At 39.4% G+C, this 19,282-nt stretch overlaps 1 protein-coding gene and 1 long non-coding RNA gene across 2 annotated transcripts in view; one reads left to right on the top strand and one right to left on the bottom strand.

The window, feature by feature from the left end:
- Window positions 1-10,999, bottom strand: part of LOC139042218 (uncharacterized) — a 31,134-nt gene extending 20,135 nt beyond the window's left edge. The window contains exon 1 of the long non-coding RNA XR_011498709.1: window positions 10,877-10,999. This is a non-coding gene — a long non-coding RNA (uncharacterized lncRNA). The remainder of the gene's footprint in view (window positions 1-10,876) is intronic.
- Window positions 11,000-13,111: 2,112 nt separating this feature from the next.
- Window positions 13,112-18,350, top strand: C2H15orf61 (chromosome 2 C15orf61 homolog). Its single transcript, XM_014856231.3, has 2 exons — window positions 13,112-13,517; window positions 18,129-18,350. Exons 1-2 carry the CDS (start codon window positions 13,172-13,174, stop codon window positions 18,254-18,256), a joined length of 474 nt encoding a protein of 157 aa, XP_014711717.2. The 5' UTR covers window positions 13,112-13,171; the 3' UTR covers window positions 18,257-18,350.
- Window positions 18,351-19,282: the final 932 nt, after the last annotated feature.

Here is a 19,282-nt window from a genome sequence, read left to right as displayed (position 1 = left end):
TTTGTTGATAAGAGGATTTTTTGAAAATGATGTGCCACTTTTCAGGAAGTTTTTGGGAGAAGCATACATTTAGTAGAGCTATCTTTGTATGAGAAATGACCATTGTTTCATATTGAATGTTTACATTGGTTTGAGAAGCAAATGGTGCTAACCATTTAGGAGTGCATTATTGGATGATAAGTCTCTCTCTTTACAGCTACCCATTTTACATTGATTTTAAAGAAACCAAATAGATGATATTTAATGACAAACTGTCCTATCTACTTACCTACCTCCCACTATCTACTTACATTTACCTTTTATTGAACATTTATCATGGGCTAGGTGTGTACTGTACTAGAAGATTTACACTATTTTATGGCATCTTTCCGATAACCCCATGTGGGTAGGTACAACTACTGTCCTCATTTTACATATGAGGAAACTGAGATTTAGTGAGGGTATCTCACTCCACGTCTCAGGTTAAATGAAAAGAAATTTGGGATTTGCACACTTTTAGCACAAATTCTAGCATGTTGTATAAAGTTCCGTTTTCACTTGTTCCAGATCATGCAGGGGACTTGCACTTTTTTATAACAAATTCTAGTGTGTTGCTTGAAAAGTATAAAAGGACAGTTTAACTTACACACACTTCCTGCTAATAAAACGAACTTGCACAACTGACAGCATTGTGAGGCATCACAATTATGTGATCAAAAAAATCAGGAGAAAAAAATTAAAAATAGAAATACAGTATGATCCAACTATCCCACCACTGGGTATTTATCCAAAGAACTTGAAATCAACAATTCAAATAGACTTCTGCACCCCTATGTTCATTGCAGCATTATTCACAATAGCCAAGATGTGGAAGCAACCCAAATGTCCATCAACTGATGACAGATAAAGAAGATGTGGTTTATAGATAGATAGATAGATAGATAGGTAGATAGATAGACAGATAGAGATACAGATATAGATATATACACAATGGAATATTACTGAGCCATAAAAAAGACAAAATTATCCCATTTGCAACAACATGGATGGACCTTGAGGGTATTATGTTAAGTGATATAAGCCAGACGTAGAAAGACAAACACTGTATGATTTCACTTATATGTGGAAGATAAACAAACACATAGACAAAGAGAACAGATTAGTGGTTACCAGAGGGGAAGGGGGTTGGAGAGTGGCTGAAAGGGGTTAAGGAGCACATATATACGGTGATGGATAAAAATTAGACCATTGGTGGCGAGCACGATGCAGTCTATACAGAAACTGATAAATAACAATGTACACATGAAATTTCACAATGTTATAAACCATTATGACCTCAATAAAGTAATTTTTAAAAAAAGGAAATCAGGAGAAGAGAAAGCGGTGTCAGTAGAATTCTCCTATGGTGATGGAAACGTAAGACTTTGGTGGAGGAATGACTGGGAAGTCATGCGCTGTAATTTTGTTTGAAAGATAGGTATGAGGTCAAGAAACGGGAAGGATTAACAAAGGACTTCCAACAAGACATAGAGGAACCTGGGAGGAGTTTGGGGAGCATTATTTCAGCTATATCATCCTAAGAATTGCAAGTATAAAAAGATGTATTTTATCATAAGTAATATATTAGTAACTATCTGATAGCTTTAACAATTAATAATCACTTGTATTCATCTGGCACCTTTCTTCTAAAGAGCTCAAAGCACTTTACATTTGTTATCTCATTAATTCTCAACCCTGTCCCTGTGGGGAAGGTAACAAGTATTTTAACATTTAAATGTTTATCTTTCAGAATTTCTCAAGCATACATTAATTATATTTCCCAAAATGTAAATGTTCATTAGTTTTATTTTACTGTTCCCCTGGCTTTAATGTGCATAACAAGTTTGTTCAGCTCTTCAAATGTACTAATCATAGTAAATCTTATTTGGAAGACTATACATTAAGTTGCCAAGATAATGTGAGGGTGGAAGTTGCAGGGAGGGAGGAAGCATGTGACTTTGCTTTTCTCACTGGAAGAAGTCTGGTCCGATCCATTATTATCCATTGCCAAGTGCAGATGAAATGTGCTCTGGCTCTGTTGCATCTTTTCTGTATCCCGTTCTTTCCAAAAGGTGTGCCTCAGGATGGTAAGGACTGTGTCTAAAAGCCTGAGGCAGGTTGAGCTACTATTCATACCTTTGTTTTGTTGATGATTTCATCAATGTGGAAGAGAAACCTGATGCATTCTATTAGGAGTACATCCCAAAGAGTCACGGAATAATAAGGGCCAGAAAATAGTCTCCCCAGCCCTCCCTCTCTGAGCCGGTCATACCTTCCTCCAGTTTCTACCAGAAAAATGGCAGATAGTAACACCTGCTCCTTAGGGAAGCCGTGGAGATTAATTGGCCAATGTTGGGACAGTGTGTCAAAGATGAAGCATTCTACATAAATGTTTAAACATTATTATTACATTGCAACTTCAAATGGAAGTTCTAACTTTGAAATGTGATTATACACTTTCCCAAAAAATCCCTTCATAACCACATATATAGGTTTATTTTTCAGCCTAACAGTCTAACTCATGGTTGTGAAACTTTATTGCATTTGATGGAGGGCCCTGGCTTTTATTAGTTTTAAACTGCTGGTTTCTGGGGTATTTATGTAAATGAGGGAAAGATACCAAAACAGTAAATAACAAGCACGTCCCTGCTGTTTAAAAATCTGTTGGTAACAACAGATTTGTTATAAGAAGACCCTAAACATAGCCCAGGAAAATATAGCCTTGGTATCTATGCATAAAACAGTGTTTTTGGGTTTTCTGGTTTTTTGATGGTGGTTTTCCCCCTAAGCATTTCTTTACCATTCTGGAAACATTTTGCTTCACTTCCACAATTGTCACCATATACATCATATATATATATATGTGGGTATGTATGTATGAAAAGAGAGAGAAGTGAGTAAAATGCTACATTTTAAGATTTTTTTGTTTAACAAAATGTTAGAAAGTATACCAGATGGCTAATTATAGCTCCAGGAAACAAAAGGCCACACCTCAGTTTATTGCAGTTGCCCCATAAGGAATCACTGGAAACTACCCAAATGTCTACCAACAGACTTTTGGGTATTGGGTAAACAAATTGTGGGATATCCTTACAATGGAATACTGCTAGGCAATGAAAAAGAATGAGCTGTTGATAAACTCAAAGACAGGGATGAATTTCAATATAATTATGCTGAATGAAAAAATCCAGACAAAAAAGTGTACATATCCATTTATATAACATTCCAGAAAATAAAATCTACAGTGACAAAAAGCAGATCCATGGTTGCCTAGGGGTGGGAAGTGGGGTGGTGGGGATGAGGAGGAGCAGAAGGATTACAAAGGGGCGTAAGGAAAATTTTAGGGGTGATGGATAGCTTCACTATGTAGATTGTGAAAATGGTCTCTCACAAGTATGCATATGTCAAAACTTATCAAATTGTACATCTTAAGTACATGCAATGGTTGAATGTCAACTACACTTCAAAAGCTGTTTTTTAAAAAATCATGTCTTAGGAGAATATGTTATATCAGAAGAAAATGAACTGATATTTAATTACTATTAAGTAAAGAAGCATATTTTAAAACAGAAGGAAAACTATGACTCCAGTTATGGCTTTTGAAAAATGTGTATATGTATATGTGCACACATGCACACGAGACTGTAAAGATAATTCCCAAAATTAACAGATTTATTTTTTATCTGTCTCACCCAGTGGATTCTAAGTGTAAGGACATAGCCCTGGCTCCTAGACAATACCTATCCATAGTAAGAGTTGCTCGATTAACATATATGTTGCATTTATTCTTTTATCAAATATATATTGAGTTCCTATTATATAGTCTTATCTTTGTGTATATAGTTTTTTCAATAGGATCATGTCAGACATACTGTTTTCCAGACTGTGTTTTTCACTTAGCAATAAATTATGAAGGCACACCGAAAATTCTTACCCACTGCGATTTTAATAATGGTATAAAGGATGTTAATAATTCCCCTATTGTCAGACTAGTACGTGAGCATCTTGATGCATCCTTCAAATACGTATCTCGTTAATGTCAACCAGTTAAGATATTAATAATATTAACAATGCCTTGTACTCATATGGTATTTTATAGTTTACGAACGATTTTCACAACTCATTTGATCCTTACAATAAACTCAAGTAAACAGAACAGAAACTCAGACAGGTTAAATAATTTCCCTAAAATAATAAACCAGTAATAGGAGTCCAGACTCAAACCTAGGTCTATCTGTCTGTGCAGCTTGGGCTCCCACGGTACCTCGTCGTCCCTGGTTGAAGCCTTCATTTCACAGATGAGTGATCCATGCGTAGAGAAGGGGGTAGTAATGTGCCCAGAGTCCCAGAGCTTCTTCAAGGAAGAATATGGATAGAGTAGAACCCAGGACTCCTGACTCCCTGTCTAACGCTCTCTCAGCTACCCTCTCTCTCAACTACATGCTGGCTCAATAAATCAGAAAAAAAATCCTAAATTACTGCATAATTAAAATGGTGACCAACACATGCTGTTACATTTCTCTGAAGATTACACCGTATATTTGCTCGGTGCTGCGAAGTGCCAGCCTGATGACACTTGCAATCCTGAGCTTATTTGAGGTGGTTGGGAAGCAAATGAGATTCCAGTGCCCCTGTTGCGCATAGGTGCTCAATGAGCATTTCCTGCATGGTGGGGAAGTGCCCTATATTTACAGTATTTGATCCAGTTTAACAGCAAGATCTAATGTTAAAATTAGCCTTGTGAAAGTTTTCACCCTGGTTCACACAAAAACAAGATTCTGAGATTATGACTAGCAATTTTTCATGAGTTGATTTATCTGAATAAAACCTATAAGGTTTTGAACCATTAAACATTCGATTTAGGAAAAAAAAAACAGCATACAGACTAAACGGAGAAATGGAACAGATTTGTTTCTTGTAATAATTATGAGCAATATCTCAAACTCAGCATCCTTAGACCATTGAGCTGTGTAGGATGAATGTGCTAATTAATCAATTACTACCCAAGAACGTACCCTGTTTATTTACTGAAATGCACCAGAAACGTGTGCAGAACTGGTAATTATTAATCATCTTCAGTAACAAATATGACTCAAGTTCACCTTCATATAATTAATAGAGCATGTAGTTAGTTTTAACATCTTGCTTTATTAGAAACGGCAATAAGGAATAAAAAGAAAGAGCTGAACCACAGTTGTGGTTCACTGAAATGCTGGCTTGGACTAAATGTGCCCATTATCCATAGCAGCAGTGTTACTCAAACCATCCAAATTATGGCCAGATGCTCTCTCCATTAAAACCCAAGTTATTAAAACTAAACTTTTTAATATGAAGAAAGTTTTAGTCATAAAAAAGTTGTAAAAACAGTACAAAGAATTCCCATACACTCTTTACTCAGGTTCCCCAATTAAAACCCAAGTTTTAGGGCTTGACAGCTTGCTTAGATTTGGGATGTTTGTTGATGGTGCCCAAGCTCCTTATCGTGCGGCTCTCAATTTTAACAATCTTTTAAAAGTACTTTCAATATACATAGAAACAGCTGTTTTACAACAAATTTTGCAAGTGATCCAGTTTTGACAAATCATTCTATTTTTTTTTTTTCCTGAAAGTCATCATGTAGGCTCCCAAATTTCGTTTGAGCCAGACAGACTCCTGGGCTAGATGAGCCATATTTTGGATCTAGAATGCTATTTCCTGTGTCCTTACTGATTGCGCAACATCTTAGGGATGTTAAATTGTGGCAGGTACATTTACATCCGAGTCTGGCATCATGAGACTCTTTTTAACTGTGCTCAAAGCATGGGGTTTTGAGTCCTGTGGATGCAGGTTCAAAACCCCACTCCACCACCCACCTGCTCCATGACTACAGGCAACTCCTTTAACCTCTAACTTCTGGCATTCCGTTTCCTGAGCTTGAAAACCAGGAAAATGAAACTTGGCTTTGGAGTGTTGTTTAAATGAGACGATAGGTGTAAGTAAACTCCCTGGCAGGAAGAAACACTCAGTAACTGGTAGACATTATTGTGTTGATATCATTACCCTTTGTGGCCACTTTTAGCTTAAGAAACTGAAATGTGCACATCTATGCACACACAAATAAAAAGGTATTCCAGAGGCCGGCCTGGTGGCACAGCAGTTAAGTATACACATTCTGCTTCAGCAGCCAGGGTTCACCGGCCGGGATCCTGGGTGCGGACATGGCACCGCTTGCACGCCATGCTGTGGTAGGCGTCCCACATATAAAGCAGAGGAAGTTGGGCACAGATGTTAGCTCAGGGCCAGTCTTCCTCAGCAAAAAGAGGAGGATTGGCAGCAGATGTTAGTTCAGAGCTAATCTTCCTAAAAAAAAAAAGAAAAGGAAAAAGGGATTTCATACTATGAAAACTGCAAATGTCTTGTTAAATATTTTTGAAAGTTTTCTCCTGAAGGAAAAAATCAGATAAAATTTAATGTTACTGTACAGTAATTTAAAAGCCTGTCCCATCTGAAAATACCAGAGGAACATCACTTTGAAAACCTAAACTGACAAATCATAAATCAGTGGGTGGACTACCGTATTTCTATTATAAAATGATTCAAAGCCCCTTTAAATGGAGAGCCCCCTTAGGGCATCTCAGTATTTGTTTATAGATCATTAACTACTTGACAGTGAGACTGGGGAGGGGGCACAAATACTCACAGCTAAAGTGCTGAGAGCCACTGTCGGCTGAAGATCAGCAATAAAGCCAAAATACCTTAGGAATTGGATATAAAAATATGATTTGTGCTACAAAAATGTCGTATGCTATTCATGAATGTCCCTGTTAGTAAAACAAGACTCAATTTACAAAGCTGGGACCATAACTATGACCCATAGGACAAGGTGAATTTGCTTGGCCATGTTTTCAAATGCTTCCTCAAACACTGACTAGGTGTTATGAAGTTTGTAATATTGGAAACATGCCCATAAAATGGATTGTGTTATCTACCAGCATAAACCGTTATCTGGGTTCAAAAAGTCACAAACATGTCTCCTTGCTACTGAATTCTAGCATCCACATCAGGAGAAGGGAATAGAAATGTCTCCTAACGAAAAGTTCACTGAAAATCTAAGAGGCCAGAAGTTTGATTCTTGATGCTGGTACGTGCTCTTGGATACATTTATTACCTATTCTGTAGTTTAATTTCTCCAACTACCAAAATTAAATTTTTAATTAAATTGAAACCACTGATCATACATATTATAATTTCTTATCTCCAACATCCCTCAAACACACTAATTGTATTCACTTCACCCACTTTTTTTTTTCATATATTCAACAAGTAGAGTATCTACTATGTGCCAACTACGGTCCAGGTGCTGGGATCACAAATGTTAACAAAACAGACATAAATCCCCGGCCTTAGCAAGTTTACCCTCCAGTGGGGGTAGAACTTGAGAGTAGTTTAGACACAAGATGCTTTTGGATGAGATCTCTGTATCCACTATGTTCCCAGTAAAATGTTTGACCAGAGTAATTATTCTCGCCACTCTTAGTAACAACAGCCCCTGCTGCCAGCCGACTCCTTGGGGGCCTTCAGGACATCAGTTGGTTCCACAGAAGGACTCAGGAAGATCTGGATAAGAATACAGCAGGTCCTGCCTTTCCTAATGACTTCCGCCATAACTCAGTACTTCCACGAGGATAATTCTGCATAAAGCCAATGTATCTCGTCCGTGTCAGGGTAGACACAAGGATCCAGGAAGGGAGCAGCAAGCAGTGTTTGCCACTGATGGGAGTGGGGAGAACTAAGGAGCATTCACCCAGCTGTAGGGGTAACTCACGCCACCTCCTCTGGTGCTGAGCTTGGCTTAGAGGGCACAGCACCACGAAGCAGATTTGGGTTCCTAGGAGATTGGGTTGGCAGCTCTTTTGGGTGTCAGTTTTTAAGTTCCAAAGCATGCTAGAATATGAATCAGGGCAGCACCGTCTCCATGGTCCTTCTTTTCTTGAACCAAAAGTCCTTAAGCCTCAAACTGGACATTGTAAATGAAATCCTAAATGTAAATATTTCTATCCCTTTTTCATAATTCCTTTAACTCTACCAACATGCTGACAAATGCACCCAGTATCTTTCTTATAATTCTCCCTATGAGAATGACAGTGAATTAAAATCTACATGCCTACCCTACTTCCTTTTAAATCACACTATTAGAATACGTGAGTAAATAGGATCTTACAGTAAGGTTGTAAAAACAGCCTGACAATAAATATTCTATATATGTATCAGGTCATGTTTGGGTCATGTCCACTATATACGTTCTCTGTACATATTTCTTAATAAACACTAATAGGATGTGTTAATATATAACACTACCTGTAGAGCTCATTTTTTCCAAGCTTTTTATTGAAGTATAATATACATACAGACAAGTGCACATATCAGATGTGTTCAGTTAAAAGAATCTTCATAAACTGAATACACCCATTTAACTAGGATCCAGATCAAGAAAGAGAATAATTCCTGGGTTCATCAATTATAACAAATGTACCGCTCTCATGAGGGATGCTGATAATGGGGGAGGTGATGCATGTGGCGGGCGGGGGATACATGAGAAATCTCTGTACCTTCCTCTTAATTTTGCCATGAGCCTAAAACTACGCTAAAAAAAATAAAGTCTTAAAAAAAGAGCTACAGAAATAAAAGAATAAAAGAGAGAAGAATCGCAGTGCCCCCGAAGTCCCCTCACACTCCTTCTAGTTAGTGGCTGCCCTTCTCCACCAGCCCCCTCCCAGCTAAGGGTGACCGCTATCCAGCCTTCTAACAACATAGATGAGTTTGGGCCAGTTTTTATACTTTATATAAATGAAATCATATAGTACGTACTTTAGTGTCTGGCTTCTTTCACTCTTTCTTATGTCTAGGAGATTCACGCATGTTGTGCGTGATTGCAGAGCATTCCTTCTCATTGCCGTATAGTATTCCACCATGTGAATCTGCTACAGCTTGTCTGTCTGCTCTGCTATTGGTAGGCATTTCAGTAATTTCCAGGTCGAATATTACAAACATGAACAGTGTGGCCATGAATATTCTAGTACACGTCTTTTGGAGGACATACACACACAATTTCTGTTGGGTGTTGTTATGGACTGAATGTTTGTACCCGCCTCAAAATTCACATGTTGAAGCCCTAATACCCAATGTGATTGTATTTGGAGGCAGGATCTGTGAGGAGGAGATAAAGGTTATATGGGGTCATTTGGGTGGGACCCTAATCCCACAGGGCTGGTGCCCTTATCAGAAGAGGAAGAGACAGACACCAGAGCTGGCTCTCTCTGCCATGGGAGGATACAGCAAGAAGGAGCACCAAGCCAGGAGGAGAACTCTCACCAGGAACCCAGTCAGCTGGCACCTTGATCTTGGACTTCCCAGTCTGCAGACTGTAAAAAATAAACTTCTGTTGTTTAGCCATCCGGTCTATGGCATTTTGTTATGGCAGCCTGAGCACACTAATACCAATACATACAATACAGTGCTAATACAAATACACAGGAGTAGTATGGCTGGGTCCCAAGGCAGGCATATGTTCAGCTGTACTATGTACTGCCAAGAAATGTTTCAAAGTGGTTGCCAGCACTGTATAAAACTTCTAATTGCTGCATATCCTCACCAAAACTTAGTACTTTGCATCTTTCCTACTTTAGCTACTCTGGCGGGTGTGTAATGATGTTGCATTGTGGTTTTAATTTCCATTGCTGAGATGACTACTGAAATCAAACACTTTTCCACATGTTTACTGACATCTAGATGCTCACCTTTGTGAAGAGTCCATTCAAATATTTTGTCCACTCTTCCATTGGATTGTCTTTTTTTAATGATTTGTTCTAGATACAAAATGCTTTGTCGGATATATGTATTGCAAATACTTCTTCCACTCTGTGGATTACCTTTTCACTCTTTTAATAGTGCCTTTTAATGAACGGAAATTCTTAATTTTAATATACTCCAATTTATCAATTTTGTAGATCTCATTTTTCCTTTTTGTGAGGAAGATTGGCCCTGAGCTAACCTGTGCCAATCTTCCTCTATTTTGTACGTGGGACACCACCACAGCATGACCTGATGAGTGGTGTGTAGGTCGGTGCCCAGGATCCAAATCTGTGAACCCCAGCCCACCCGAAGCAAAGTGCATGAACTTAACCACTTGGCCACAGGGCCGGCCCCTGGAACTCATTTTCAAGATGTTCTGAACATCTACAATGTCCTAGGTGCCTTTAAAGCAAAAATAAGAAGGCTGAATCTCTTCTTTCTAGGAGCAGCATGATATACCCATGCACATGCTAAATGCTATTCACAATATGGTTCTTTATAGTTACTTTTAAGGAGTTCCTTCTAAGGGATATGCCATCTCTCCATGCTCTGTGGAAAACTAAGCAGTTGTGTACTTAAAGCATTTAATTCTTAATTATTGGACACTGTTTTTTAAAAACTGACTTAAGCTTTTGAATGCCAATTTCTAAGCCCCTTTGTCTCATAGCCATCAAGAAGTGGAACTGAGGGGCTGGCCTGCTGGCGCAATGGTTAAGTGCACACGTTCCCCTTTGGCAGCCCGGGGTTCACCGGTTCGGAACCCGAGTGCAGACATGGCATCGCTTGACAAGCCATGCTGTGGTAGGCGTCCTACATATAAAGTGGAGGAAGATGGGTACGGATGTTAGCTCAGGACCAGTCTTCCTCAGCAAAAAAGAGGAGGATTGGCAGCAGATGTTAGCTCAGGGCTAATCTTCCTCAAAAAAAAAAAAAAAAAAAAGAATTGGAACTGAAAAGAAAATCAAGCATCTGATATGAGTTGTGGGTTTTTTGAGAAATTATCTTATTTCAATTATGGAAGTGGCACCTTATAATCTGAAATTCAGAAGAGATATCTAGAAGTCCTGTTCTCCAGCTCTGCATCTTTAGGTTAGGGTAGTACTTCATTCAAACACTCTTGAATAGCTGGGTGTGGTCCACCATCTATCAGCTCTCCTTGGAGGGATTTCCTGAGCACAGAAAACAGAGGGAGATAGTCAAAAGAGCCTTGGGTTAGGGAAACCCTCTTCGCTGAGGAGGTTTCCCAGGAGGACATCTTCCAACAGAAATCCTTCAGTTCCCTAAGTCTTTGTGAGGGATTGCAGTGAAACCTATCTAGATATCTGGTTCTCTTTATCAGTGCTTTTTACCTTATATGCCACAGAACCCAGGGTTTCTCAGACATACTTCAGAGGTTCCACAAATGTTTGATGCAAATTTTATTTTAAAAATTTATATATTGCTAAAAGAGATATAACGCCCAAATTCAACATATTGCAAAGTGCCCATGCATTAATTCGAGATTAATCATTTCCCTATAGATCTCAGAATTGATCTCCTCCTGCCATCTTTGTAATCAAAGCTCATGCCCGAGATTTCAAGGTGAACCATTTAAAAACCACTCCTATTTGTATCTATTTCTCTGCAGGGATTAGGATTTTCTGGATAGAATACCACCAAACAGAGGAACAAGAAATAAACTGTCCTGAGGCTGCTATAACTGCAACTGTTGTCCATAACCCCGAACTTCAAAATTTTTCAAGCATAAAGCGGCAGGGTCAAGGGTCCAGTGGCAGCAGGGCCAGCCACAGTATCCTAACCAGACTAGTTCCTGTTGGTCTCCTCTAAGCCTTCATGGTCCAGACTCCCTGGGTTCCTTCCTATTTTCTGAGCTTGGTTCTCCAGATTTCCTGTTTATTATTTTAGCCACCTAATTTCCTTCCAATAAAGTCCTTTTCTGCTAAAAATAAATAAAAAAAACTCCAAGACAACAAACCAACCTCTTTGTTGTTTTATTTACCTATAAAGTTAATGCTAAAAATTCGAACTTATAAATGTTTAGTAATAAAACACAAGTTCTCATCTACTTAATTTGTTGGGGTTCTGTGACAGATTTTGATGGAAAAAGGACTCTAATGCTTTTTAAATTTTAATTTGAAAATCACAGTACTGAATCACCTCGCCGACTCCTGTCTTAGCCTCCCTCTGGCCATTTCTGTGCAAATCTCATCCCATCATGCTGTCACCTAAAATCCTTTAAAAACTTTTATCTAATAGGGAATTCTAGAAGGCAAAGATAAAATCATTTGCATGACTTCAAGGCCCCTCAAGATCTGGCACGTGGTAGTGGGCGCTCAATCAATGTTTGTTGAATGAATCAACAAAAATTGGAGAATATAAAAACCAGCCACACTATCCTACATCTCCCTTGAGTTGTCGACAACAATAAGGGTAACTGTTATATGGTGCTAACATATAATTATCTCATTCACATACAGTGCTTTCCAGACAGATCATCTTATTTATGTTTGATTTCTCCAAACAAGATGAGTTTAGATCAAGTAAGAGGAGATGCTTCTTTAGAAAGCAGGTGTATACAAGTTACGACCTCAAGAGGCTGCAGTTTGAGAACAGGTTTTCTAAAGTAATAGATCTGATGAGTGGCTGAGGACTGTAAAGGTTTATAACTCTAAGACTCCCGGCATTCACAGGCTTAGGAGGGAGGACTGGTGCGCATCGGGGCGCTGCAGAGAGAGACACGGGGCTTTTTCAAAAATAAATTTTTTATTTTGAAATATTTGAGACTCATTTTAAACAGTGAACACGACAGCGAAGACCTAAACATAAAAGTGTTCCTCGACTTTACGCGGCGATGCAAATCTGGGGACCCTGAGGACACCTTCCCAAGCGTTTCTTCAACACCACCAACCAAGGATTTCACTCGAGCCCACGGCTTGGAGGAGAGATCTGGGCTTGAGTTCTGCCACTCACGAGGGTGGTTATTTAATTGCTTTAAACCTTAATTTTCCTCATACCCAAACTGACAAAATCTCCCGCAGCCACCTCCCTGCCCAGCCCAGGGTCATCAACGACTACGAGAGGTCTCGCAACGACTTACCCACTTTCCCGCCCCTGAGCCCCTTGCCCGCCCCTCGGCCCCTCCGCGGGACCTCCGTGCGCACGCGCCGCCGCGCTCCAGGGGCTCGCGCACCCGCGCGGCGCCCGTTAGGCGTCCCCGCCGCCCGCCCCGGGGAGCGGGCACGCGCGCGCGCTCCGGCGGTCCCGCCCCCTGCGGCGCGCGCCCCACGGCGGCCGAGGGGCGGGGGAGGCGGCGAGGCCGGCCATGGAGGCCCTGCGGAGGGCCCACGAGGCCGCGTTGCGGCTGCTGCTGTGCCGGCCCTGGGCCTCGGGCGCCGCCTCCCGCCCGAAGCCCCGCGCCTCGGAGGTGCTGACGCTGCACCTGCTGCAGCGGCGCCTCCCGCACTGGACCTCCTTCTGCGTGCCCTACAGCGCCGTCCGCAACGACCAGTTCGGCCTCTCGCACTTCAACTGGTCCGTGCAGGGCGCCAACTACCACGTCCTGCGCACCGGCTGCTTCCCCTTCATCAAGTACCACTGCTCCAAGGCCCCCTGGCAGGACCTGGCCCGGCAGGACCGGTTCTTCACGGCGCTCAAGGTCGTCAACCTCGGTGAGTGGCCCGGGCCGGTGAAGCACGTCCCGCCGCCGCCGGCGCCCCTGTTTGCAAAGCACGCCGACGTTCTGGCTCCGAGGCCGAGACCCCGGCCAAGGTCAGCCCACGTGGGCGCGGGGGGAGCCCGGCCCGGCCCCGCCACGCTTCGCCGGGCGCTTTAGGGTTTTCCAGACACTGCCTCCGCGTCCCACGTACGCGGCAGCCCTCTGGGACTGGCCTTGCTCTGGTCTTCTGTAATCCCCACCCAGTAGGTGCTTGTAGGGGCTAAGTTGCTGCTGAATCGTTCCCCGGAAAGTGGCGTTTATCCACAGGCCTGTACTGAGGGACCACCCGCATCACCCCTGGGTAGGGGGCCTTCCGTCCTCACTTCCTGCAGCTCTTACCTGGGAGGACCCCTACATTGGCAGGAAGGAGGAGGCTGTAAGGAAACGTCGCCACTGGAAAGTGGCTCTCAAGTTAAGAAATGTCTTAGTGCACGGCAGGATTCGCTCCCGTGAACATCACTTTGTGGGTGCGTTCATATTATGAAAACTGGAACTGCTTTTTAAGTTTCTTTGCTTTCTTTATGTGAAATCCCAGCAAGTTCCTTTTACTAAAAGCACTAAAGGTTTTCACCAGTCATTAGCTTCCTCAGGTGCTAGGCCTAAAAGATATTTAAAAGACTCTGCCTCTTTACTATTTCTATGTTTTCATGGAAATATTCTAATTCTGAGAGTATTTATTCTTGCAGGATGTTTATTTTCTTTTGAAAGACAGAAGAGGCATGAACATTGACGTGGGTATATCTTTTATAGGTCAGTGAAAAGTAGAGAGGCCTTAAGATGTTTTTTGAACCTATTAGTAGCTGATATCAAATTAATCCAGATTTCAGTAACCCAAAATCTAGACGTGGGAGCTGAACCATGTTACTCAACCAGTTTTTAAAAACCAGAATTAAAGCAAAACCCCTGTGTAGCTACACTAGTATTATATAACCTGATAGCTCAGTAAATTTAAATATAGTATGTGTGTTTTTGCTTAAAGTAACGGACATATGTCAGTCATCGGATTTTTGAGCCATTGCTCCACTGGGACTGTCCTGGTTCCGTCCAATAAGGAGATTATTTAGCAATGTGTACTCCTTTAAGAATGTCTTATTTGGCTGATGGACTATATAGAGCATGCCTCCTAATTTTGAGGGTGATACAAAGTTGAAGGGTGAGGTGACTTAGAAAATTCAATTCAAAAGTATTTGGAAAGACTGGAGTGAGGACTAGATTCAAGAAGTTGTTTATTTTAGCATTTTCAGAATTAGAAGCAATCATTCCTCCCAAATGGAAAGAGTAATAGGTTAGGAAAAGTGTAACTGGAGTGTTACAGGTAAACCATGACATGAATGCCTTTCTTAAAGGTTTTCACCATTTAAAACCTAACACTTTAAGAAGACCTTAACGATTAGGGGCTTCTCTTTTAAATATAAAGACATTCAAAGAAAAATAGGATATCCAGAACAATCTCACACAGAAAAGTAACACCTTTTGAGGGAAGAAACAACAGTTTTTTTATGTGGAAAAGAAGGCTGAAGAGTGATTTAATGGTCTTTGGAAATTCTAAAAATGCTGCTTAAATGGGAATAAGAGTTTTAAGTTAAACAAAAAGGAAAACTTTCTGCTCATGCATGATTTAATACACATTAGCTTATACTGATAAAAGGAATTTTTTTCTGGACTTTTTAAAGAGTAGTGTATTCACCAATTGGCTAATGTTTATTTTGTATTTTTGTCTGAAGGTAGGGAGTTAGAGAATAGGATTCTTTCCTATTCTGTGATGTACAATTGCCCTTCTGGATCATCAAGTACATATTCTATTAATAGAAATATTTAGGATTTTATTCCTCTTCTTCCCTTCCAAATTAGTAATTATCAGAGTAATTCGCTTTTCCATTTTGGAAATAATAAAGATTTCTCTTTCACCCATTTGTTCCCTTTCTCCTCTGCCTTCCCTGCGGTGGAAGCTGAGGTTTTACTGATGGTTTATCAGTCTGGGTGTCCTGCTGGGAAGCAGATTGAGATTTAAGAAAAGCAACTTACCATTGGAATGAATGGGTAATCAGAGACTTGCTACGAAGTTCTAATTTTTTTTAAGTGCTTAATTTGACAGTGGTTTACCTACTGTTCAGCTGACTCAAAATGAATTATGCACAGAACTGACTTTCACATTCATTTTGATGTTATGATATGTTTCAGACTGGAAAAATTTAATTTTTCTGTAGACTTTAAAACATATGTTCTATAAATAAAATTATTTTTTAATGCGTAAATTAAATTGTAAGTGGCAGAGCTTCCCATTTAGTGTATTAGCGTGACTGCATTAAATAGCCTGCAGAAAAAAAGAGATATAGAATTTCTGACTCCTATATCACAACTCCATCCCCTATCAAACAGCGTTACTAATAATGGTTGCTAGTTGTTTCTTAGTAAGAGATAACATAGTTATTATTAAGCTAGTAATCTTTGATCAGTCCTCCATTTTAGCTGAAAAAAAATATTGACCATTTATTTATGTGATTTTTTTTAAAGTATCAATATTTTAACTGAAAACTGTGATAACAGTTTTCAATACATGGCACCTGCAAACAAACTACTGCAAAACAAACAAGATTTTCAGTGTCACCAGCCATTCCTTAAATTTATGTCCTTAGCATTGGTTTAAAAGGCATATTTTATATATTTTACTCTCAGTATATTTAGAAAATTAATAATTGTTTCTAGAGCCTGTTTTTTCTTCCTCCAATAATTTTCAGCTTTTGAAGTTGTGATACCGTATTTTAAAAGTATTTTTATTTCAACTGCTCCCTCTACTCTTTACTCACTTCTGTCTGTCTTGTTCTTCTCTTATCCACTCCCCCGCCCCACACCCTAGTTGTCTCTTTTCTTTTTGGTTAAATGATTTATAGATAGCTTTATGATGCTAATTTTTGTGGATTTTTTTTGTGACATTCCCTTGAGGCATTTAGAGATTCTTTTTGGGTATTACCAAGGCAAAGAAGGCAATATACTGTAAAAGATTGCATAGGAGTTCCAGGGAACCCTGTGACAATGACAAGCTGTGACCTAGTACATTCCTAAAAATAGAGGTGCCAGCCTGAATGGGCATTTTTGCCTCTTCTCATTGCCAGCTAGTGATGCTTCTCCTGATTAATCTTTGCCATCACAGTGGCTGGAATGCAGCTGCAGGGGATAAGCACAAAGTAGTCCAATGCACTTACACACTCAAAAAGAGCATAACACAACAAATGTAGTCTTGCAGAAAAATGAAAACATTTAGCAATATGGTTAGTCCTGAGCATGTGTTGCTTTCCCTATTAACTAGAAAGACAGTGATTTTCCAAATGTACAGCTTTTCTTTTAAATCATCATTTTTTCCCCAGCTCCTACATGGGAGCAATAAAAGTAATACTTGTTTACAGAATACAGTATTTGTTATTGATTCATGTGCCTGTGGTTTATACATATGTTTTTAATATGTTAACAGTCATTGATTTTAACTAAGTGCCTTAAAAAACACAGGAATCGTGAAAGTTTGTTTTGTGTCCAACATAGCATCATGTGAATGAGTGTTTAATCCACATCTCTGGGTAGTATGTATTTAGTGTCATGTGTCACAAGTAGCAAGTGATCTCAAATGTAACAGCAAAATCTTATCAAATGGAAATATTCCAAAGAAGAAACATGCTGTTGGAGCCTACTATAGACGTCTTTCAAATAGGTTGAAACCAGGTTGTTTTCAAATCAGTTGCAAAAATACTAACGGGAGTGTTTCTTTCTTCTCATGCCTGTTATTATACAAAAATCTTCCCTAGAGTTAGGTTTTGCCTTAGGTTTTTTTTTTTTTGAGGAAGATTAGCCCTGAACTAACATCTGCTGCCAATCCTCCTCTTTTTGCTGAGGAAGACTGCCCTGAGCTCACATCCGTGCCCATCTTCCTCTACTTTATATGTGGGACGCCTACCACAGCATGGCGTGCCAAGTGGTGCCATGTCTGCCCCCCAGATCCGAACCGGTTGAACCCCAGGCCGCTGAAGCAGAACGTGTGCACTTAACCACTGCACCACTGGGCCAGCCCCTGCCTTAGGTTTTGAAGACAGCTATTTGACCCAGTTTCTTTTACGTTGTACAAAAAATTACTTGAGCCATCAGTGTTACTGTTTAACTTAAAGTACAGTAAAGTTGGCCTAGTAATTTATGCTGAAGGTCAGTAATCAAGAGCACCTACAACTCAATTAATGAATAATCTCTGTTTTCTGATTTGTGAAGAGTATAGATTTACTTCATAATTACTTGGAGGTAATGAATTAGTGCTTGTAAAGTGCTTTGAATTAAAATTTATACCAGCCTATCTATAGTTTTAAAAAATCTCTAGGCTCACACAGTTGTTACCATGTTCCACCAACAGATGAAATAGAGCTCTTTGATAGAGTCAGTGTTTACTCATATTTTTATATTTTTTAAAACTTTAAATTTGTTGACATTGCTGAAGAGTGCTATGTGATTTGTACCATGACAGATATATGGGTGCATGGTTAATAAGTATTGATGTTCATAAATCACATATTCATTTGTTTTCTAGGTATTCCAACTTTATTATATGGACTTGGCTCCTGGTTGTTTGCTAGAGTCACAGAGACTGTGCATACCAGTTATGGACCAATAACAGTTTATTTTCTAAATAAAGAAGATGAAGGTGCCATGTATTGAAAATGTGCACTGGAGAACATGAATATCTGGCTTTTCTCTTGTGTGTACGTACAATATTTATTTTTGATCCTTTAAAATAAAACTTATGCAAACACCTTTTTCTTTCTACTGTGTCTGGTTCTTTAAGATAAATCATTGCCCTCAAGAGGCAAAGCTTTTTGTACGTTGTTATATATTGCATACTCCGTTTAGCCAATGGGAACTACAAACACATGAAGCTTATACCAATTTTTTTCTAGAACTATGTTAAACTACAAATAAAAAATGATTATAACCTATATGTAGATTCTATAGTTAGTTATTAACCATTTAAATTGGCTCTTTGAAGAGAAAATATAGACACTCATACCAGGAAGGAAGGGAAAAAATCCTTTATATAACATTGGAAAAAGAAGTAAAGGATTTTAGGATATATGGAGGAGAGAATATTATTGGCAAATCCAAAATTGATGAGAATTCTAATTGCAATCTGAAATCTAAACCATTCAGCTGCCACGATTTTAAATGGAAATGTTTCAAAGGCTTTATGCTGTTTACCTGGATGAGAGGTCCAGGTGTAATGCTGAAACTTCTTATTGTCTAAAGAATCAAATACCAGACTACTTTTTTAAAAATAACAACTCTGGTTAATGTAAATGTAGCCAGATGAATGAGATTAAGACTTATTAAAAGTTAAAATAGCATGCTGATAAAGCTGTAAGAACAATTAAGATCTAGAAAGACCCAGAAAAATAAATTTGGTAACTCGTTAGAAAAGCAATTAGCTGAAATGGTACATATCCATAGCCTTATTGGCAATGGGAAGTGGGCTGAAATTTTAAAGACCTGATGGCAGTTTTGTGTTAGAATTTTATTAAGTTAATTGCATTTTTGAAAGCAAAGTCATTAAAAAAAATTTATCCTTGGGGGTAGTTACAAAATACCCAGACGAATGGTAAATTTCAGAAATTTGGAGTAATTTAGGGAGAACTAAGTAGAAGTACTTAATTTCTAAACCAATGGCTGTTTCAGATTTATGATCTCTCC

The sequence above is a fragment of the Equus asinus genome, chromosome 2, assembly GCF_041296235.1.
Source record: "Equus asinus isolate D_3611 breed Donkey chromosome 2, EquAss-T2T_v2, whole genome shotgun sequence".
Lineage (NCBI taxonomy): Eukaryota > Metazoa > Chordata > Mammalia > Perissodactyla > Equidae > Equus > Equus asinus.
This window is presented reverse-complemented; position numbering and strand designations above follow the sequence as displayed.